General features: G+C 46.1%; 1 protein-coding gene across 2 annotated transcripts in view; it reads right to left on the bottom strand.

Annotated features, from left to right (window-relative positions):
- Auts2 (activator of transcription and developmental regulator AUTS2) overlaps positions 1–23,897 on the bottom strand; it is a 1,104,996-nt gene that overhangs the window by 30,049 nt on the left and 1,051,050 nt on the right. The window contains exons 7-10 of one of the 2 annotated variants that reach the window (XM_052168633.1): positions 11,757–12,225; positions 9,106–9,359; positions 6,590–6,810; positions 4,828–4,872 (exon numbers count right to left, since the gene is read on the bottom strand). In XM_052168633.1, coding sequence (XP_052024593.1) covers positions 4,828–4,872; positions 6,590–6,810; positions 9,106–9,359; positions 11,757–12,225 — 989 coding nt within the window. The remainder of the gene's footprint in view (positions 1–4,827; positions 4,873–6,589; positions 6,811–9,105; positions 9,360–11,756; positions 12,226–23,897) is intronic. The other variant, XM_052168634.1, reaches the window with a different exon arrangement.

Here is a 23,897-nt window from a genome sequence, read left to right as displayed (position 1 = left end):
ACGAAAAAAGTTAAAAAGTAGTTCAGAATCAATCGGCCAACAAATGATGTCCCCGATGAGAACATCATTAGAGAGGGAGCTTTGCTAATTATTAATCAAGAAATCACATAGAAGCCCTCCATGCATGTCGGAAACAGGAGGGGTGCTAGGCACAACGAGATGCCCAGAAAATTACAAGTGAATTGGGACAAAAAGAAGACCCAGGAAGAGAAGAGAAGATCTTTACAAGGGCCAGGGTTTTATATTGTTGAAACTTGATGAGTTTTTAAATGAATTTAGATGTTTGGTGGTTCGAGGAAAGAGACTATTCACAATCCTTGCTTCGTTAGGTTGTTTTAGAAGTGGCATATTCAGAGGACCATTTAAGCCCCTCATCTAAAAATGATGATGGATATTTGTGCCAGGCTAAATGACTCGGTCTACATTTTAAATGGCACTACCAATTTTCATATAGACACTCTAAAAAGAATCATCTAGTGTGGTCATTTGGTTGCGATCATCTAGTGGATCATTTGAAGCAAAGGAGGTACGACAGGAAGTCTGTGATACCATGTTTCAATTTTATGTTCCTCCTGTCCCAGACTTTCAGGGACTCGAGGCTCCAGTGTATTTACACACAAAGCAAGACTCCTTCTGACCACGTTTTCACTGTGTAAGCTGCTCAGGGAACAGGCTTGTTGGAAGCCACGGGACGGGACGGGACGAGACGGGACGGGAGCTGAGCCACCTATGTGATTCTGGCCACAAAGATGCGTCCTAATGAAGAAGTGCGAGTCTTCTGGACTCAACAGCTTACAAAGCACAAACAATAGTGGGGAGGGGAAGGGGCAAAATAAACATACTGAACAACCAAGGGCAGCAGAAACGCCTCAGAGCCCTTGAAGAATCCTATTTCTCTGACTCCATGATCAAGCTATCATGTGGCATTTAAGAAACCTCCCCTGTCTCACCGCTGTCTAATAAGCTAAAAAAAAAAACACACACACACAATAACAAGATTCCCTTAACAATGCTCTAAGCTAGCTGTTTTCAGTAATGACTAAAATTCACACTCTGCAACCCTATCTTCGGAGTATGGGACGTTTCCTGTTGTTCTCTGTTTTGTTTTGCTCTCTGCAAAGATACCAAGAACTTTTCCACACTAATTGATATTGAACTAAATCCACTTAAACAGCGATTGCCAGCCAAGTACCCTCATTTAAAACTACTTTTAAGTCTAAAATTGTGTTTCAGCTACTTGAGTGCACTGCATCTTAATTTGCCTTACATCGTCCTTAATCCCCAAAAGCAGGGGAGACTACTTCATAGATTAGCCACTATCGCTAATATTATGAAATAACTCTCCCCCAGTACGCTGTAGAAAGCCGAGTAATTAAATACATGCTGTATTAAAACACTCAGATTTCTACGACTCTGCCTCCAAGTGGTCCTTTCCTCTCTAATGGTTACAATTAAAAAAGAAAAATGGGAAGCCCATTCCCCTCTCCTTCCCTGTGTTGCAGTCCTTAGAATATTCTTAGAATAGAAATATGGCTCACTGCTGGGTGTGGATATCTAAAAGCCTGAAGTGTCTCCATCATAAAACAGCGTCTTCCCAGACACTCAGGCCTCCAGACTACTCCTCCATCTTGAGTGGCCTATGAGTAGGAAGGCTCTGACACTTGGGGTCTCAGAAGCCAGCCTGGGCCACCCACTGAGCATATGATACCTTTCCTTAGCATGGTTTCATTAACTGGTCTCTCACTTATTTCTACTTATTATTTATTGTGTGTTTGGGTGTGTGTATGTGCTTGTCAAGAGATATCCTGTCTATTTTGGCTTTCTAGAAATTTTATTATTACTATTATAGTTAGAGGTGGTAGTAGTAGGAGGAGGAGGAGGAGGAAGAGGAGGAGGAGTAATAATGGGGGTATGATATGTGTAGGGGATGTGGGTATGATATGTGTAGGGGGTGTGGGTATGATATGTGTAGGGGGTGTGGGTATGATATGTGTAGGGGGTGTGGGTATGATATGTATAGGGGGTGTGGGTATGATATGTGTAGGGGATGGGGGTATGATATGTGTAGGGGGTGTGGGTATGATATGTGTAGGGGATGTGGGTATGATATGTGTAGGGGTGTGGGTATGATATGTGTAGGGGATGTGGGTATGATATGTGTAGGGGATGTGGGTATGATATGTGTAGGGGGTGTGGGTATGATATGTGTAGGGGGTGTGGGTATGATATGTGTAGGGGGTGTGGGTATGATATGTGTAGGGGGTGTGGGTATGATATGTGTAGGGGGTGTGGGTATGATATGTGTAGGGGTGTGGGTATGATATGTGTAGGAGGTGTGGGTATGATATGTGTAGGGGGTGTGGGTATGATATGTGTAGGAGGTGTGGGTATGATATGTGTAGGGGGTGTGGGTATGATATGTGTAGGGGGTGCGGGTATGATATGTGTAGGGGGTGTGGGTATGATATGTGTAGGGGGTGTGGGTATGATATGTGTAGGGGGTGCGGGTATGATATGTGTAGGGGGTGTGGGTATCAGGATGTGACAACCTAGTTCTCTCTCACTTTTATGTGGGTCCTAGAGATTGAACTTAGGTCACCATACTTACATGGCAAACATTTTCACTTACTGAGCCATCTCTTCAGCCTGCCTTCCTGCCTTGTTTTGTGAGACAGGGATATGGGGCTGGCCAATGGGGCTAGGCTGGCTGGCCAATGAATCCTAGGAATCCTCCTGTCTCCTCCTCCCCAGTGCTGGGATTAAGAGTATGTTAAGACATCATGCTTCATGTCAGGCTTTTTCACTTGGGTTCTGGGATTTGAACTCAGGTCCTCATGTCCTTTGTAAAAGACAAAGCCATCCCCCTCAACTCCTGACCTTTCATTTAACTATTCAGAGCTCCGAGTAAGGACAGACTATACTGTGTGTGAGGCAGGCACACTCGAAGAGGAATCCCACAGATTTACTGAATTCTCACTGACATTGCTAAAATGCTTTTGTACCCTAGATTTCAGCAGTCCAGAGTTGATCACATGAGGACTGAGTAACCTATATATTTTTCTCCCCCTCCTATGACTTTTTTTTTCTGTGTGTGTATATGTATGTGTACATGTGCATGTGAGTGTAGTGCCTGTGGAATCCAGAAGAGGGAGCTGTATCCCTGGAGCTGGAGTTACAGGCAGTTAGGAGCCACCCTATCTGAGTTCTGGGAATTGACCCCATCCTTTACGAGAGCAGCAGGGACTCTTAACCACCAACCTTTCTGACAGGGCCATGGCTGACCTCAAGTTCCCTATGTAACTGGGGATGGACTCCTGACCCTCTTGTCAACCATCTCCAACTTCTGGGACACAGGCATGCAGTACCATGCCTGCTTTTGTTCTGTGCTGAGCATGAAACCCAGGGCTTCGTGCATATTAGGAAAACTGCTCTATAGCCCCAAGCCCCTCTAATCTCAAGAGCTCTTCCTTGGCTCAGCTCTGAGGGCCTCTAGAGGGGAAACAGTTCTAATCCATCTCTACTATGTTCTAGTCTAGATGTGTCAGCTACACTCTTGCAGAGTAAGCAGTGTGCACGTATCTATTTAAAGCTTGAATGAATTCAGCCTTTCCTGATGCTTTAAGGAACGTTACAACTGCAGTGTGGAGACAGAGCTGTCTGAGGAAGCAACAGCACCTGTACACTTGATCAATTACTAATCTTGCGTGTTCTTGCTATAAAGATACAGATTAACCCGTAAGCACAGAAACTAGAGGAGTTTCAGATTGAAATGATGCAGTATTCACTCCATAATCAAAATATCATAGTCAAATAGTCAGAACTCTGTATAGAGAAGCTCTTGCTTCATTAATCAACAGGTTCAGGAGCAATCTATACCCTGGGATGTGTATTTCAAAGTACACAAAGTGGAACTGCTTCTTAAATAAAGAATGAGTCTAAGGAGGAAAATGTTTTTCTTTTCCATTTTAAGGCCTTTTGTTTGCTTGCTTTGTATTTTATTTATTTATTTATTTATTTATTTTTGAGAGAGGGCAGGTCTCAGGTAGCCCAAGGTTAGCCTTGAACTCTGGATCCTCCTGCTTCAGTTTTCCAAGTGCTGTGCCGACAGGCGTGTTCCGCCATGTCTAGCTAAGACCATTTTTAAAAGTTAACTGACATTTTTAATTGTCCAATTGGAATGAAGTCTGCATAGTAATCTGCCTATGTGAAAGAGGGTTCTGTACTTAGTCTAGAAGGAGAGAAAAATCCACTTTTTCAAGAGGCATGATTAAAAATAAAAGGAATGACTTATCGATATCAAAGAATTCAAACCGAATCCCAGGAGTTCTGGGTTCCTAGCTTCTTGAATGAGTAAAATCTGTGATTTCATACTCTTCCTAAGACAACAACGAGTGCCTACCCACTCTTTTTGGTAGCCATTTCAGATAGTTTCAAGACATCCCCAAATGGGTCAATGCTAATGGTTTTCTATCGGTGTGCTTTTGTAAGGCAGGGTCCCACAGAACCCAGGCTGTCTTTGAACTCACTATGTGGCAAGGACTACCTCAAAGCCCTGATCCTCCTGCCTCCATTTCTCCAGTTTTGGGCTAACAGGCTGAGCCACCCCACAGCCGACACGCTGATGATCTTTTGATTTGGAAGATGATACTGCATCGCCACCCAAAGCGAAAATGGCATACAAAGCAGGCACCCCGATGGTAAGAGAAAGATGGGGAGACTCTCGCACAGATGACAGGGAAGGCTGCCAGGCGCCTACTCATCTGTGGCAAGAGTACTGGAAATGGAAAAGGCGTTACGACAAATGTGTAGCACAGCAGGAAGACTCACACTATGCCGGTAGAATGGGTCAACTTTGGTGGGGTATTTGTCAAACTGCAAAAGGGATCAAAGCAAAAGCTAGTTACTTTAGCTGCATGTTCTGTTCGCCCCTCCAGAACAGGTGAGCCACCAGACAAGCTTCTATGCCAACTTCACGGGGCACGAAAAGCAAGTCTGAGCTCCCAGAATTTAAATGCAAAGTGATCAGCCCACCCAATGTGCCCCACTCCTTGGGACCCCCCTTGACACTACATTTGGGGACTGGCACAAGACAAACCACCAAAGTGGGGCAAATAGGCAGTTACCCAGATAAACCGTCCCACCCGTGCTGACTAGTCAACTTGACATAAGCTAGAGTCATCTGAGAGGAGGGAATCTCAGTTGAGAAACAGCATCTAGAAGATGGGCTACAGGAAAGTCTTAGTGCATGTTTGAAATTAGTGAATTGATGGGGCATGGCCCAGCCCTTTGTGGGTGGTGCCATTCTGGGGCTGGCGGTCTTGGGTGCTATAAGAAAGCAGGCTGAGCAAGACATCGGGAGCCAGCCAATCAGCAGTGCTCCATGGCCTCTGCATCAGCTCCTGCCTCCAGGTACCTGCCCAGGTTTCCCTCACCAGACTATGACCCTGGATACAGAAGCCAGATAAACCCCTCCTGTCCTCGAAGTTGATTTGGTCATGGTGTCCCATCATAGCAATAGGAACCCCAAGACACCATCTAATTCATGCACAGAACCAACTCCCCTCTGCCTCAGTGACATGTTACAGAACAAGATCCTGAGTGATTGGGGGTAGGTCTTGGAGCCTTGCCTCTGAATAGAAAAAAAAAAAGTGTATTCTTAAAAAAAAGAAAAAAAATATGTATGTGGGGGTGGGGCGGGGTATGTGCACAAGCATTCAGGTACCAATGGAGACCAGAAGAGGGTGCTGGATCCCCTGCAGCTAGACTTATAGGCAGTTGGGAGCTGTATAACCTGGAGGCTGGGAAAGGAACTCTGGTCCTCTGGAAGAGCAGTAATGCCCTTAACCACTGAGTCATCTCTCTAGCCCCAAGTAATCCCTTACATGGTAAAGGTTACTAGTCACTGCTATGGGCAGCCCCTTTTGGAATATATATAGAATTCTACTACAGCACCATTCACTAGTACTCTTGGTATCTGAACCTAATATCCTAATTCTCCACACATGTGCCAGTCCCCAGACAAGATGAAGTAAAGCTACATCGCTGCTCAGCTATATCTCCGCGGGGCACATCTGTCCCTGCCGCCTGCTTGCTATCGGACATAACGTAAGGTTAGGGTACTGTGTCATAGGATAACAAGAGATAGGGCAGTCCTAGGAAAACGGGAGAAATATGTGACCGAGGAAACACAGTACCCAGGAGTGGACATCCTCCCAACCTCATCCCCAACCTTGTCTAGTATTTCTGTCTTGGTATTAAACCTTTTTAGATCTGAGGATTTCCCAGCATGCACAAGCAAACATAACATCCCTTTAAGAAGCCAACAAGGCTTCATTCGAGTGTTTTGAAGGTACCCGGAGTTACATCTATCCACAATGCCAGCGATGGCCAACGAGAAAAACAGTGTCCCAACTCTGGCGCTCTTGGAGCAGAGTTCCTTAGTAGAGATGGATAAGCCCTAAGGGGTCCCCCTCTCATTCACAGAGTTGCTGCCCCCCATCCCCTCTCCAGGGTCTCCCAGTGCCCATGCCAAACCCCGAGGCAAGTTGCATGTTCTACTTATCCTCACATTTCTGCCTGGGGTACGCACCATGGGAGGTGCTGGCGTCGGCATGATGGCGGTGGGTGGGATAGCGTGGGGGAACGGCGTGAAGGTGTGCTGGTGCGTGTGCTGGTGCGTGTGCTGGTGCTGATGCTGGTGTTGATGGAACTCGGTCCGCAGGTAGGGCGGAGGGCCCAGGGATGCCCCTCGGTCAGCACTCTGAGAGGCCAGGAAACGCGTGTTCAGTTCCTGCCTCAGGATATCTTGTTCTGGAAAAGAAGGAAAGGGAGATAACAATGGTGGTTACGTTATTTCTTTCAGAACAGGACATCTGGGTCGCAAGCATGTCCGATGTGCATGCCACATGCAATGCAGCACAGGAGAGCTATGAATGTGGCCTGACACAGAATCATTAGTTTATTTAATACATTAGGAGGTTCATGTTTTGTTTGCTTTAAACTGAGGAAGAGGTTCATGTGCCCCAGAATAACTTCAAACTCCCTACACAGAAGAGAATGACCTTGAACTCCTGATCCTCTTGGCTCTGCACCTCCTGATCTCTGGGACTACAGACTGCACCACAGACATGGTTTTATGTCGTGGTAGGGATGGAACCCAGAGCCTTGGGCATGTCAGGCAAGCACTCTATTACCGCACAGTGAAACTCTCTGTTGCATGTCCATGTACGTGTGCATGTGTATAAAATCTGACTGTGCGTTCCCCAGTGTGAACTTTGCAGATGACAGCATCATGCGATAATGTCATAGAACTGGGCAATGCCTTCTGCTATGTGACAGATGGAGGATGCAGGGATAAAGACACAGTACTTGGGACACACAGGGATGGAGCCAGGCCCTTAAAAGGGACAACAGGTGGAATAGACCAAGGCTGGCTCTTGGCCTGTGACAAGTTCAATACCCAGTCTCTCAATCCCAAGTCTAAAAGGCAAGTTCACCCACTTCCAGCCTGGCCTGCTTGGTGAGTTCTGAGCCAGTGAAAGACTGTCTCAAAAGAACAACAACAACAAGACACAAAAACCAAAACAAAAACCAAAACAAAAACAAAAACAAAAAAACCCACGTTGTGTGATTGCACAGGTTTGGTTAATACAGCCGGGAGAAAAAGAACACTAAAATCCAATACTAGATCAGTTCATCTGTGTTTATGTTCTGTGTGTGTGTGCTCACATTTGCATATGTGTCAGGCACATGTGTGTGGAAGTCAAATGTCAATCTCCGGTGTCATTCTTCAGTTGGGGTACGCATGTTTCTTTAAGCACATGTTTATTGCTAATATCTAATTTAAATTTATTTAATTCATTCACTCATTTATTTGTGTGGGGGGGTACCCATGTGTGGGGGTCACAGGAAAATGCTGGGGAGTGGTTCTCTTCTTCTACCACGTGAGTCCTAGTGATGGGAGTCCAGCCGTTGTGGCAAGTGCCTTTACCCACTGCGCCAGCTCAAGGGCATCAGCTTGTATTTGAGACAGTTTCTCACTGGCCTGTACATCACCAAGGTGACTTGACTGCTGGCCAGTGAGCCCCAGAATTCCTTCTGTCTCCATCTCCCCTGTGCTGGGATCACAAATGTATACCACCTCCCCTGTCTTTTCCATGTGGGTTAAGGGCTGAACTGAGGGCCTCCGGTTTGCACGGTAAGCCCTACATTAAGCCTGCCCCTGGCCTCAGCGTGTCTGTCTTTAAAATTTTGGGGTGTATTGTCACCTTAACAGAACATAGAGAGAGCCCTACTTGACTGGAGAGATGGCTGGCAGTTAAGAAAGAGCACAGTTTGCTCTTGAAGAATACAATTAGGGTTGGCTCTAAGCACCACGTCAGGCAGCTCAGTCACTTGTAACTCTAGCTTCATGGGATCTGATGCCCTCTTCTGGCCTTTTTGGTTTCCTGTATACATGTGAATGTGGCACACATGCACACACACACAAACACACACTTCTTTTTTGGATTTGGTTTTTTTGAGACAGGGTTTCTCTGTGTAGCCCTGGCTGTCCTGGAACTCAAACTATAGACCAGGCTGGCCTCGAACTCAGAAATCCGCCTGCCTCTGCCTCCCAGAGTGCTGGGATTACAGGCGTGCGCCACCACCACCTAGCCCACACACACACTTCTAAATACAAAAATAAAAATGTAAAATAATAAAAATAAACATTAATAGAAAGGGGTCCTATTTGACAAAGGAAACCCCTACACCAAGACACAATCTAAGATCTAGGGGCGAAACGGACAGAGGCCTGAAACTGTTGTCACAAGTTAAATGTGTGTCATAGAGCACATGACATCTAAGTTTCACTCAGTGGTGATATCATAAAAAAGTGTGGCTTAAGCTGTTCCATTTTCTTGATCAGCATCACACTCCTCAGGGCTTTGCTGGGCAATTTAGAGGCATTGGTATTTACTTTTGCTGAAAAGTAAAAGGCTTGAAGAAGACTCAGAGAACACATCCAAGAGACGTGCAAATCGTTATGTGATGCAGTCCGGTGATGCGGTGTCTAGTAAGGGGTCCTGGGTGTTCGGGTGTACCAATGAGATCGCCTCAACTCACCTGAGTACGTGCTCCCTGCGGGATGCCCTGGCACCTGCAGACTTCCAGACGTCAGCGGCGGGGGAGGAGGCAGAGCAGTGGGAGGGGCGAACATATTGGGGTGATGTGAGTGTGCAGGGGGCTGGAGGGTGGGTGTGAAGCTGTGCAGGGGGCTGTGGTTGGGCAGGGAGAGGGGGAAGGGAGAGGCGGAGGGGTGGTGGGAGATGTGAGGAGGGACGGGTTGAGTTTTTGCTGGGGTACTGCTTCTGCTGCTGCTGTCAGAATAAAAACAAGGAAAAAGTCAGCGCTTCCTTCTGCTGTTCAATTACTACTCTCTTCTCTATTACAGTAAAAGACATTTTATTATTTTATTTTATTTATTGTTATTTATTTATCTATTTTTTTTTGAGACAGGGTTTCATACAGCTCAGGCTAGCCTCTGTCTCACAACTTGTGACCCTCATGTGCCCATTCTAACATTTACCCAGTGTTAGAATCACAGCTGGGTGCCCGCATGTCAAGTTTATGCGGTGCTGCGGAAGGAACCCACGATTTCATGCCCACTAAGCAAGCATTCTACCAAACAGGCTATATCCCCTATTCTTACTTTTAGGAAAGAAGGGAAGTAGGGAGGGAGAGAGGAAAGTAGGGAAGGAGGGAGGGATGGTGGGAGGGAGGAAGTCCTTGGCTGGTGAGATGGCTCACTAAGTAAAGGTTCTAGCCAACAAGTCTGAAGACCAGAGTTCAATTTCTGAGACCCACACGATGAAAGGAGAGAACTGAATCCTATTAGTTGCCCTGCAACCTCCATACCTGGCATGCATTTATTCACACATACATACATGAACACACACAAATAAATAAATCTATAAATGTAATTTAAAAACATACCCCCCCACCTATAGCCACTCAACATGCCTGCCTTCCCCCCCCCCCACTTCCTCTTCCTCAATGCTCCTTGGCACCCAGGGGCTTTGTGAACCATGGACAGCTGTGCACCACCCTGGCTACTATACCCAGAGGCAGCCAGGAGCTACTGTTCCATTTCTGGGTACACCCCCAAGCCCTGTTCATGTGGCTCCTCCTGCCTCGATCTCAGGACCCTTCTCACTTCTGCTGTAAAAATTTCACCTCCACTGTAGCAGGGTCCCAGCCTTCCCGCTTTCTACTAGCCACACTAGCAGCTGATATTAAGAAAATGGGGTTTCTTACAGATGTTTTATATGATATAAATAAATACATGTGCGATTTAATGAGACAGTTTCCTGAGTTCTGCCTGCCTGCCTGCCACAGCTACCTTGGAAGTAAAGGCAGCTCAAGTGAGGTGTCAGGCTAGGTAGGGCTTCATCTCCTGTGAGATAAACCTCTGGGCATGTAGGTGAGAGTCTATCAGGTTTAGGTTAATTGAGATGGGGCGAACCATCCTGATGTGGGCAGTACCATCTCATGGACTGAAAAAAAAAAAAGAGAAAGTGAGCTAGTCCCACCATCTATCGCTTTGCTTCCTGTGGATACAATGAAACCAGCTTCCTCGCGGTATACAATGTAACCACCTGCCACTCTGCTTCCTATGGATACAACGAAAACAGCTTCCTTGCGGTATACAATATAACCACCTGCCACCCTGCTTCCTGTGGATACATTGAAACCAGCTTCCTTCCTATGGATACAATGTAACCACCTGCCTCCCCTCTTCCCTACCAGGATGGACTGGACCCTCAAACTGTAAGCCAAAACAAACCCTTCCTTCTTTAGATTGCTCTGACCAGTATTTTGTCAGAGCAGCAAGTAACACGCCACTCTTCTGAATCAGAGGATCACGAGATGGACCTGACCCTGTGAGGAAGACCTACAGGAAACAAGGGTATCCCTAAACCAGCCAAGTCATCTGTCTTCCAAAAGGAAGGCGGTAATAAAGATGCAGCCTGGGGACAGTGGTGGAACTAGACCCTGGAGGCTCATGTCTCCCTCTTCTTTGCAGACATCTCTTGAATAGCTCTACTTTCCTTTCCTTTGTGAGGCCTGATGCAGTTCAAAGGGAGAGTGAGTATCCGTACAAGTGGTCTCTCCTATATACAACAGAGCTGGGAGACCCAACGGGGAGAAAGAGCTTTACAACAAAACAAAATAAAGAAACCCAGGATCCCTGGCCTCTAGGAATACCAGAATGGCTTTCCAGAGGCACAGAAACTCCCTTCTCAGACTCTCCAGCATGCCTGCTGGCCAGCCACTGGGATGCCCTGGCACAACCTCCCACCTCCTCAACCCCTCCAGGCAAGGTTTTTCTGTGTAGCTCTGGCTGTCCTGGAGCTCACTCTGTAGACCAGGCTGGCCTCGGACTCATTGAGATTCACCTGCCTCTGCCTCCCAAGTGCTGGGATTAATGTGTGTCATCATGCTCCTGCTCCTCCGTTTTGTTTTTCTGTTCTTTTTTTTCTTTTTAGCCATCTTTCCCACCTCCTTTCTATATACCTCAAGTTCCTACAGGAATTTTATCCCAATCCCACCTGCCACACTACACCAAAGTCCTCTATAGAGAGACCCACACTGACCCAACAGTTCCTTTTCCCATTTTCCAGTTTCACTGGTTAAAAGGCAAGGCAAGTTGCAAACAGACAATTCGTCTCTCGCGCATGGTGACCCCACCCCTATGGAAGATTAGGGTTGCTCACCTTAAGCTGTTGAGGCTCAGGCTGCTGCTGTTGTAGGCCGACAGCGGCTGTGAGAGGTTCTGGGAGGAGGGATGTGACTGCACGGGCGGCAGGGTCTGCTGGAGCAGATGGCTGGGGGTCTGCGGCCGGGGCGGCCGCTGCACCTGAGGCAGCGGGGCAGGCTGCAGCTGGGCTTCTGGGGGTCCTTGGGCTGGCTGTGTGCTTGGAGGAGGGAACTGGGGCGGAGCTTCGGTGCGTGGTACCAAGTCCGGGTCTGGAGATGGGATCTGGAGCTGCGGCTCAGCCTGGGGCTGGGATGGTAGCTGGGGGAGTTGAGGATGTGGGTCTTTGAGCACCACGGGTTCAAAGACGGGCTCTTTGCAACAGTCCTGGCTCTTCTCCTGGCTTCTCTCTAGACCCGAGATCTTGGGGACGATTGGTCCTGCATCTTGGTTGTGTTCAGGTAGTGCGCCAACACCTAACTCCGGATCTGTATGGGAAGGAGAGAAGAGACAAAAGCAGAGGGGATGCTTGAAAGAAGGCAAGGGACACAGAGGACAAGCAAACTGTATAAAGGATCAAATAGTCCCAACAAGACTGCACCCCGATTCCCACAGTTTAGGGGGGATATACACCATCAGGAGTTTCAACAGCACCTTCTTCGGATCTCTGAAGGCACCAGGACCAAATGTGGTGCACATACATACATGTGTAGAGGAAAAAAAGTGAATAAAAGTAATCTGTACAAATGAGAAACACTTTAATACATAAATAGATATACTGTAAAAGAAAGATGCTGTTTTAGTAAATATGTTTGCAATGTGTCTAGGGGAAGATATCAATGATAATACTGTCTCCAATGAAAAGCTACAAAAGTGACTTGTAGAGCCCTTGTCTGGAATGCCACCCCACTCCCCAGCTAGGGGCTAGGGATGTAGCTCAATACGGAGCACCTGCCTAGGCTCCCCTATTGAAAGGTAGAGGGTATAGAGTAGTTAGTGTGCTTGAAGTCCCATGCTCAGAATCACTCATCAAAGCAAACAGCATGGAGGTGGGGCTGGAGCGAGCCTGTCATACACTACGAGTATGACTCTACAATAAACTTGCCTTTAGTGTACAAGGCCCTGGTCTCTATCCCAAGCAGAAACCCAAAAGATCCAAAAGACAAAATACAGAAACAAGGATCCCTTTTGCAATAACAAATATCATGTAATACTTGGGAATTTTCTTGTTAGGGAAAATTATAGGGCCTGCAGATTTTCAGCAATGAAACCTAAATTTTTTCAAAGCACTTATTACACAAAAACTTTAAATAAAACAAAATGGGGGTGGGGGGAAGGATTCAAATATGTTCAGAAACAAACAGTTCTTGCTAGAGGATGCTGACTCCCAGAAGAGTTTTAGAAGCATGTAGAAGTGCTATTGGCTGTGACATTTAACTGGAGGGCATCATACACTCCTTTAAAATGGACTTTATATTTATGTGTGTGTACGCACATGTGTCTGTGTGAGCACAGGTGTCTAGAGAAGCCAAGACAGCATTGTCAAATCTCCTGGAACTGGACTAACAAGCTGTTCTGGGCCACCCGACGTTGGGGGCTTGGGAACTGAACTCTGGCCCTCAGCAAGAGTCATTCAGGCTCTTAGCACTGAGCGGCCATCTTTGGACTCTCCCCGCCCCCGCTGTCGAGATCTATCAGGTTTACCATGATGAGGAGGCAATCCTGTACTCGCCCTCAGTTAGCTTTCTAAGCCGGGCTGCACATCACTTGGCCCAGAGTCGACCTCCGTTTTGCATCGTTTTTTACTTACACAGGATTTCCAGAAGTGGCATCGCTGTGATTTGTTGCCCTTCCCCGCCCTCCATCAGTTTTGAGATACACTGTGTTTTACATGGGTTTTGTTTGCTTGTTTGCATTTTTTAAATATCATATCTTTTTATAGCCTTCGCTGGCCTTAAACTCGTCATCCCCCTGCCTCAGGCTCCTCAGTGCTACAATTACAGGCATTGCTTGATGTTTGATTTTATAGTTAGAACTTCGGTACTTGAAAGTAAATTTTTAATTTAAAATGGGAAGGCTGATTCACGGTCTCTATGATGTTAACCTTGATTGCCAAGTCTACAGGATTTAGAACCACCCTGGGAAACAAGTCTCTTCGCATGTCAGTGAGGAGGGTTATAGATGAGGCTAAAGAGGACCCACCAGAGACGTCCAACATGCTGTGATTCCAGGCTGAATAGAAGAGGGAGGTGAGTTGGGGGCCAGCATCCATCTCTCCGATTTTCTACTATAGACGCTATGTGACCAGGTGTCCTACGCTCAGTCCCACAACCATGCCTCCCCCACCATGACTGACTGTATCCTTGAACCGTGAACCAAAATAAACCTTCCTTTCTTAAGTTCTTTTAGCTGGGTATTTTACCACAGCAACCAGAAGGACCCAATACAAATGGTTAGGAGTTTGGGGCCTTGCCAGAGGTGGCAGTACATGCCCTTTAATTTCTGGTTTACAGAATGAGTTCCAGGACAGTCAGAGCTGTGTAGAGATACCCTGGCTCAAAACAGAAACAACACAAACAAACAAACAAGCAATTTCAGGTCAGCCATGCTACAAAGGGGAAACTAAATCCAACAAAAACAGCCCCAAACAAACAAGGGAACAAAAACCAAGGACAGATGGCATTTGTCATGGTCCACAGTTACATGATCCTCTAGCCCCCTAGTTCTCCCTCTCCCTGATGCTGCCACCCTTTAATGCAGTTCCTCGGTGCCAACCATAAAAGTATTTTCACTGCTACTTCGTAACTATAATTTTGCTATTGTTATGAATCTCAATGTAATGTTTTCTGATGGTCTCAGGCAACCCCTATCAAAGAGTCCTTTGGCCCCCAAGAGAGTCACTACCCACATGTTAAGAAAATGCTGATCTGGAACTGGAGAGATGGCTCAGCCGTTAAGTGCACTGACTGCTCTTCCAAAGGTCCTGAGTTCAAATCCCAGCAACCACATGGTGGCTCACAACCATCCATCATGAGATCTGAAGCCTTCTTTTGGTGTGTCTGAAGACAGCTACAGTGTACTTACATATAACAATAAGTAAGTCTTAAAGAAAATGCTGATCTAACTCTTTTTAAAAACTTGCTTTAGTGTGTGTGTATGTGTGTGTGTGTTGGGGGGGGGGGTTGTGTGGCAAAATCACTGCACTTGTGGAAGTCAGAGAACAACTTCCAGGAGTATGTTCTCCAGAGACCTGCATGATTCCACTACGTGGATCCTTAGGCATGAAACTTAGGCCATCGAACTTAGCCAGCAAGGCCCTATAGCCACTGAGCCATCCTGCTAGCCTATATGGAACCATCTGATTATCTTCGCCACAAGTAAACCTTTCTATGCTTCCAATCCTATTATGCCATTATAAAAAAAATGACTTCTTACTAATTTCTCCTTTGCTTTTCATTATAGCTTATATGCTTTCAAATTACAAGGAAGTGTGGTATGGACTATCAGGATATGAAATATTTAGGCGCGGGGAGGGTAGTTTCGAGATGGGTTTCTCTGTGTAGCCTTGGCTGTCCCGGAACTTACTCTTGTAGCCCAGGCTTGCCTCAAACTTGGATATCCACCTGCCTCTGACTCCTGCGTGCTGGGATTAAAGGCATGTGCCACCACCATCCAAAACAAATTCGTTTTGTATTCTATAATAACATACCATGGTGATTCTATGTGCTGCCAACTTGACAAGAAAAATTCACCATACAGATGGCCACCATCTGGTGGCATGAGACACTCTCTCAAAATCAAACAGAAACCCCTTGGACAAAATTACATTAAGAAAAATAAAATATATTGCCAGTGGGTCTCATCACTGAAAAAGTACCTGTATAAACATATATATAGATGAGCAAGTTGATGGAACTATATAGCAAAATATGGCTCTGAAACTATGGTATTTTTCTTAATTTCTTAACGTTTCTATCATGAAAATATATTACTAGGCAAGAAACAAAGAAAAGGGGGTGTTACTGTTTAAAATAAGTTCATCTACCCTGAAAGAATCCACTGCCCCAAGTCTTTTAGAACTGTCATCTAGTAAATGGACTAAATAAATAAATAAATAAGTGCATGCCGCCAAGCCTGAGTTCCATCCCTGGGTCATTGTGGGCGGGAGATACCCAACGCCTGCAAGTTGTCCTCTGGCTACCACCCAGATGCTGTGGCATACAAGGACAAAGAAGACACACACACAACACCAACAAACAAATGAGCGTAAGGGGTGGCTGTCTGTGGTTTACTGAATTTACCTCGGGTGGACTCACCTATAGGGACTATAGACACAGAATAACTATGCCTGTCTCATACCTCCCCCAACCTGACCCTCACACTGACAAAGTGTCAGAGTTCTGTAGCTTGTGCCTACCTAGTGTTCCCAGTGCCTCAGCATCAATGATCTGCCGTCAAGGGACGTCAGTCACCAGTTTGACAGTGGCCATCTGTGATGGTGAACCTTCCTTGTCAACTTGACAGCATGTAGGATCACCATGGAAACACATCTCTAGAGGTATCCAGAGTGGGGTTTCTATATAAGTTAAACTGAGGCGGGAGGAACCACCCTGCAGGAGGGCATCACTGGCTCTCCACAGGCTAGGGTCCTACACAGCAGGAAAAGGAGAAAGCGGGCTGAGAACGCGACTGTTCATTTCTCTGTATTTCCTAACTATGGATGTCACGAGACAAAACACCTTCTGCCCCTGTCACCACGCCTTCCCCATCATGACATGCTGTCTTCCTTCATTGTGCAGTTTCTGTCAGGTGTTCGTTCCCAGCACGAACAGTAACTGATAACTCTGTATGACAAGGTTCTTGGGCAGAGCGAAGAGCCTTTCTTTCATGATCACCCTTGACTGCTAAACATTTCCTTTCCTGTGTAGGCTCTAGAAAATCAGAGAGATGAGGGCCAGTGAGATACTCAGTGGGCAAAGGCACTTGCCGCTCGGCCTGGTGACCTGAGTTTGATCCCTCAAGCCCATATGGTCGAACAACGCCAGCAAATTGTCCTCTGACGTCTGAATGGGTGCTTGGACACATGTGCATGCACAAAATATATTCTTTTAAAGAAAAGAAAGAGACACTGATGGAGGGCCAGGTGGATGGAATATCAAAATTAGGATAAAAGAAATGGCCTGGTATCGAGTGGGGGCTGAATGTTTCCAATAGTGTTTAAGAACTCCCACATTCCCAACTTGATACACAATCCTTAAACTGGTTGGTAGACACCAGAAAAAGACCGGGCAGTTTTGAGTGACGTCATGCGCCCAGCACGGTGTGAGGACATCAAGAACATTCCACCTAAGCATACTTTGCTCAGTGCAGACTTCAGAAACTGCCAGCCCCCTTGCCAGTCCCCTTTAAAAGGAAGTGACCTACAGCTTATGCACCACGCGCATGCCCACCTCGCTCCCCCGCCCTGTTCCCGCCTCCCCTACGGGATTGCGGGTGTGTGTCATATGTGTTTGGCATATCCGTTCTGAACTCAAGCCTCCCACTCACACAGCAAGCACGATATCCACGGAGCCAGTGCTCGCAGTAAGTCTTAGCTGAGTGCCCAGAGCCATCTTGCATTGTGTGGTACAGAAAGAAGCTCTGCCTTCAGATTTTCATCAAAAACCCTAGTGTTCTCTCAGCGTCACACTCCTGTTCTGTCCCCAGGGTTTCCCTGTGAGAACTGGGCTTCTCCTCTGGAGATAAGCTCCCTCTTTTGCCATCCTGTATATACTCCCAGTGATAAAAGTGCTCCCCAATCTGTTCACACTACCTGCCTTGGCTCACATGGGGACCGACAGCAGCTAACCCACTGCAATCTGTCTCAGTGGTTTATGTCTGAGTACCACTGACACTCCTGGGATGAATTATACGCTGTTCTAACGGTGGAGGAAATGGAACTAAGCTTTGGAATATTCTGTTAAAGAAAGTAATGAAGAAGGGTTTTTCACTGTTTTTTTCCCCACGTGATCTCCCAGCGTACCTGACAACTTTAACATTCCCGAGTGGTCAGGTGAGCATCCTGTGGGAGTTTGGTAGGGTGGCAGACTCAAGAGCCTACCCTTTACACTTGTGTGGCACTGAGTCTAGTGACTCTTTCCTCTTTATTTTTAAGACAGAGTATCATATATCCCAGGCTACATGAATTCCATATACAGCCAAGGACGACCTTGAGCTTCAAATCTTCTCATAACAATATTCCCTCTGTTAGGAGATGACAGGGGTGTGCCACCGTGCCTGGTTTATGTGGTACTGGGGATCAAACATGGGACTTCACAGAAGCCAGGCAAACAGTCTACAGACAGAGCCACATACCCAGCTCTCTTTTTTGCTTTTCAAAAGACAAGTCTGTTAATCATTAAATTGACTTTTGGCATGTATAAAGATATGTGGTTTATGTACCTGTGTATGTGGATTATGCATGGCTGTACATGTACATAGAAGCCAGGGGGTGTGGGATAGCCTGTTCTATCACTCTCTGCCTTATTTCTTTGAGAGAGGGTCTCTTCCCTTTCCTGTCAGCTCAGCCTAGCTGCCATGTTCTCAGCCCACCCTGGCTGATGTCCCATCCCCCGCCAGCTCACTTCTAGCTGGACCATCCTCACCATAAAGACTTGGTTTACGTCACCCATCTTTCTCACCACTATATTCTCCAGCGAAGCTTCTTGTCAGCATCTAGTGTGGGGCCTTTCTAGGCAGCTGCCGTGTTCAGACGACATGCCCCAACCCCTTATTGGAACACATTAACTACATGTTCTTTTGTCTAAACTACATCCCAGGATTGGAAGAGATATTTAAATTTGGGGACAAGTTCTTGCTAAGCTGTCCAGGGTGGCCTTGAACTCACCCTGCAGTCAAGGCAAGCCCTGAGCATGCCAAGCCCCTACCTCAGCCTGGAAAGTAGCTGGAATTTCAGGCTTGAGCCACCACACTTGACACAGCCACTTACTTAATGCTAACCACCCTAAACAGCCCCTCTAATGACCGGCTTTGCCATACCTGCTGTTTGTGGGAGGCAGTAATCTTAAACTAAAGCAGAACCCGTTATTTTACATAGCAACATATTACATTTCTTTCCCAAAACATAAACAAATGAATGTGTATTCAGGTAACAATACAAGTTACTGCTGTTGGAATTTTAATACAACTTTAGTTCTTTTTATTTTTATTTATGTGCCTGTGTATGTGTATGGGCATGTGTGTGTGGATGCTTACAGAGCCCAGAAGAAGGTATCAGATCCCTTGGAATTGGTTTTGAGCTGCCTGACTTGACATAGGTATCGGCACTGAATTCAAGTTCTCTGTAAGAGCCACGAGTGTTCTTAAGAGCAGAACCATCTCTCCAGCTCCTCAACTTTAGGTTTTTGAAGAAGGGTCTCTTTAAATCATACACTTCCTTCAGTTCTGAACACAGTGCCACACATAGCCTGAATGCCTGATTTCTTTAACTACGTAATAATCAATTTACAAAAAAAAAAAAATCTAAGCAAGCTTCTTTATAAGAGCAATTCTAAAAGGAAAAAAAATCACCATAATGAGAAAAACACTCAATAAACAATTACACATTAAGCTAGAAAAATTATGCCTCTTTGGAGTCGTTTCTGTAATTGGACAGTATACTGCAATAAAATAATAGCATATAATACAAGCCAATGGGAAATAATTAGATGTCATTTTGATGTTTAAGGATCCATTTTCCATATATAATAAAACTAATGTTCTGGTTTGAATCATAAAGGATTCTAATAGCTTGGTTATTTTTGTATTACAAGAAAAAAAAAGTAGGGCAATCAAAAGCACAGAGCTTTTTAATAACCAGGGATGGGTGGGGTCCTGCTGGCGTCTGTCTATGGTGTGCACGCATGTGGGCTCCCCCGTAGCCTACAGACTTCATGAACACAAACACACAGGAAGAAAAGTAAATAAGAAAACATAAACAGAGCCACACCAGGGAATGGTAATGTAGGAGTGGCCACAGGGTTTCTACGCCTGTGTGCTTTATTTTATTCTTAGCCCTGTATTCTGTACATGTATGAAGGGGCATACATGTATATATGTATGTGGATGTGTGGGTATAGGAAGGTGTGCATGCATGTGGAGAACTGGGGAGTCTGGGGGGAGTTCTTACATTTTAAAAGATCTATTTATAGCTAGACATGGTGGCTCTAGCCTTTGTTCACAACACAGGTGGATCTCCGTGAGTTCACGGCCAGCCAGCCTGGTCTACATGGAGAATTACAGGCTAACCTGGTTATGCAGGGTGGCCCTGTCTTAGCTATGTTTTTTTAAAGTTTATTTTTACTTGTATATGTGGATGGTGACATGCATGTGCGTGTTGGTGCCTAGAGGCCAGAAGAGGGTGTTAGCTCCCCAGGAGCTGGAGTTACAGTCATTTTCCAGCAAGCCACTGGATGTAAGTGGCTCCACAGGGAGACACACTTGCGGCTATCCTGGAGACCTGGTTTGTCCCTCCAAGTCCAGTGGTGAAAGGAAACGACAGACTTCTCTGCAGGGTGTGTCCTAACAGCCATACAAATAAGCTTGCCCACCAAAGCAAATGAATGATACGGTCATGGATGTTTGTGACCTAATGCAGGGAACACTGAGGCGGGCTGGGGTCTCTAACTCACCAGGCTTGCTAATCATTGAGCATCTGGTTAAGTGAAAGATGCCGTGTACGAAGATAGAGAGGCTGGGCATTGTGGCACGTACCTTTAATCCCAGCACCCAGTTAGGAGAGGCAGGCATATCTCTGTGAGGTTTTGTAGGCTAGCCAGGGCTACAAAATGAGACCCTATCTTAAAAATAAAGATAATGTGGACAATGATCAAGAAAGATACCAGATGTGGATGTGTGACCCCCCCCACTTGTATGTGCATGTTTATAAAAACACACATAAGTGCACACTCACACAAGAAAACATACAAAAAGAAGGTTTGAGATGCAGGTCAGAAGTGAAGTGTTTGAACGGAATCTCTCAGTGAGAGGAGTGTGTCTTGGTGAGAGCCCATGTTGAACATACACAAGGCCTTACTTCAAACCCCAGAACTGCAAAAGTATATAAATAAATAACCAGTGTGGTGGTTAGACTAGCAATGGCTCCCCATAGACTCCTGTGTTTAAAAGCTTGGCCCATAGGGACGGTGTGACCTTGTTTAAGTAGGTGTGGCCTTGTTGGAGAAAGTATGTCATTGTAGGGGTGGGCTTTGAGGTTTTCTATGCTCAAGCTATGCTCAGGGTGGCACAGTCTCCTGCTGCCTTTGGATCAAGATGCCCTCAGTGCCTCTCCAGCACCATAGCCGCCTGCACGCTGCCATGCTTCCCACCATTACGATAATGGACTAAACCCCTGAAACTATAAGTGTCCCCCTACTAAATGTTTTCTCTCTTTAAGAGTTGCTGTGGTCATGGCGTCTCTTCACAGCAATGAAACCCTAACCAAGACAACCAGATAATGGTAAGGGACAAGAGCTTCCATCCAGAAGGCCTAAACAAGGACAAAACCAGTGTACTTCACTTTCATGGGAAGAAAACAGAGTTTGGTCCAAACACAATAAAAACTTCTAGCGTGGGAGCCAGTGGTTTGTATGCCTCATGGGTAAACGAGTGTGCTGCTGAGCCTGATGACTTGAATTTGATCCCCAGGATCCACATCTTGGGACGATAGAACCGATTTTAGCAAGCTGACCTTTGACCTCCATATATATATATATACAATATCCCCATAATAAATAAACTAATTTAAGAACTCTTTAGCATAGCAAAAGAGACTTGGAACTCATCCTACAACGCACACTACATGATTGTATAGGTGTCTGTCAGCATGTATGCCTCATGCGTCATGAGCCTTGGATAGCTGCAGAGTTTAGATAGCTCCTGGAGTTGGAATTACAGGTAGTGTGACTCAGTCAGCACACGGGTACTGGGAACTGAACTTGGGGTCTGATAAGCCATCTATCTCCTTAGCCCCTAGGGCTCCCTGTCAGCGTGTATGCCTCATGCGTTTGGATAGCTGCAGAGTTTGGCTAGCTCCTGGAGTTGGAATTACAGGTATTGTGACTCAGTCAACACATTGGTACTGGGAACGGAACTTGGGTCTGATAAACCATCTATCTCCTTAGCCCCTGGGGCTCCCTGTCTGTCAGCCTCCCCTGGTCGGTGAGTTCCAAGCTAGTAGGAGACCCTGTCTCAAAGAGTGGATGCTGTCTGAGCAACATCACCAGGGCTTCCCTCTAACCTCTCTTGGAATGAACATATGTACACGTGTTCACCCACACCTATGTATACTGAACACACACACACACACACACACACTGCCCTTCCTCAGTGCCTTAACAAACACATACTCGTCTACTAAATTGCACCCCCCTTTTAAAAGACAGGTTGACACGTAACCTAGGCCAGCTTCCAATTTCCTATGTAACTAAGAATGGTCCTGAACCTCTGATCTTCCTGCCTCTACTTCCTGGGAGCTGGGATTACAGGTTTGCACCACCTTGCCTGGTTCACACAGTCTTGGGGTGAAATCTAGTATTCCATGCATGCTAGCAAGCTCTCCACCAGCTAAGCCACACGCTTAATCTGTCAGTGATGCAATGTCCTGTCCCCAACAGCAAGCCCTCCACGCCCATGGTTTGCACTGCATCTCAACACACAGAATGCCCGTGTATCAGAAGCACCCACAAATCAGGTGAATTCATGATGGGAAGAGTCTGAGGTTACAGAGTCTAAGGAATAGATCGATGCGTGGGGCCACCTCTGATGTGTTGCAAAAGACACCTCATCACTGTCCTCCTCAATAGGGTAATTAGCTTATTAGCATGCAGAACTGGGGTGACCTAATGCTCCTGACTCACTCGTACCACACAATGTAATAAGCATACTGTAAGCTAGGTGCTTAGACGAATTATGTGTTATAGAACTCGGTCCCCCCAGGAAAACAGCCTGCATCTGTACCATACCAGTTGTGCCTGGCCAAGTGTCAGTCAGGATCCGGCCTGTTGAAGGTTGACGTTCCCTTCTAGATGGAGGAGATGGGAAGAGATTCTAGCCACCCACTGCTCCCGGCTATTTGTACAAAAGCCTGCCCTAACTGCACTTGGCCTGGGACCTGAGGGATGCTGAGGTACTGGAGGATACAGGCTGAGAAAGGTTAACTAAGAGGTTCCATCTATGTGGCTACAGGAAAGCCATCACTCACTCACGCTGGGTGAAGAAGACATTGCAGTGACACTGCTCTGGGGTCACTCGTAGGCATCAGTAACCTGACATCTATGCTCTAAGGAAGCTCAAGAAACTCATTGGTTCCCCAGAGTGAACTTTGGTGGAGTTGTACTTTGGTGCATCACCGAGGGGGGGGGGTGCGGATTATGATGGGTGGGATGTTATTTACAAAATTTACAGCCAGGTGTGGTGTCTCACACACCTCACTAGAGAGTCCCAGTACTTGGGAAGAAGAGGCAGGCAGATCTCTGTGATTTACAAAGTAAATTCCAGGACAGCCAAGGCTGTTATAAAGAGAAACCCTGTCTTTAAAAGCAAAAGCAAAAACAAAAGCAAGCAAACAAAAAAACAACCCTCCCCAAAGACACAAAACAAAATGTATAACACAAACACACACACACACACACACACACACACACACACGAAGCCTTCAACAGAGGGATGTCAATTCCCAGTGCCCCCGAAGATAAAGATTTAATTTGCATATTAAAATGTTTATTGCTAATTGCCTACAAGCTAATAATGAATCTATACTGTATTTCACTGTTAATTAAAACATCAATAAAACAAGCAAGGACTCTTCTCCACATCAAGGTGAACTCCAAGGCTTTGGGGCTCTGAAACACATCTCTCCTCTTCCTGGTGACTTCGTGTGCTCCTTGATGATGCTGAAGGTACTAAGGGCAGACCTGTCTGAGGTGCATTCTGGGAACGGAACCCAGGATGGGTTCTTGCATTCTGGGTGAGCATGCTATCCACTGAGCCAGGGCCTCAGACTCAAAATTTACCTACATCACAGAGCCTGGGATGGGAAATCCCTCTTGACCTGATTCCAGTGCCCATAGAATTAACACTTGACTCATTTACATGTAACAGTTAAGTAGCAACAAATATAATG

The sequence above is a fragment of the Apodemus sylvaticus genome, chromosome 22 (assembly GCF_947179515.1).
Source record: "Apodemus sylvaticus chromosome 22, mApoSyl1.1, whole genome shotgun sequence".
Lineage (NCBI taxonomy): Eukaryota > Metazoa > Chordata > Mammalia > Rodentia > Muridae > Apodemus > Apodemus sylvaticus.
Note: the sequence above shows the minus strand (reverse complement) of the source record. Positions and strands in the feature narration are given on the sequence as shown.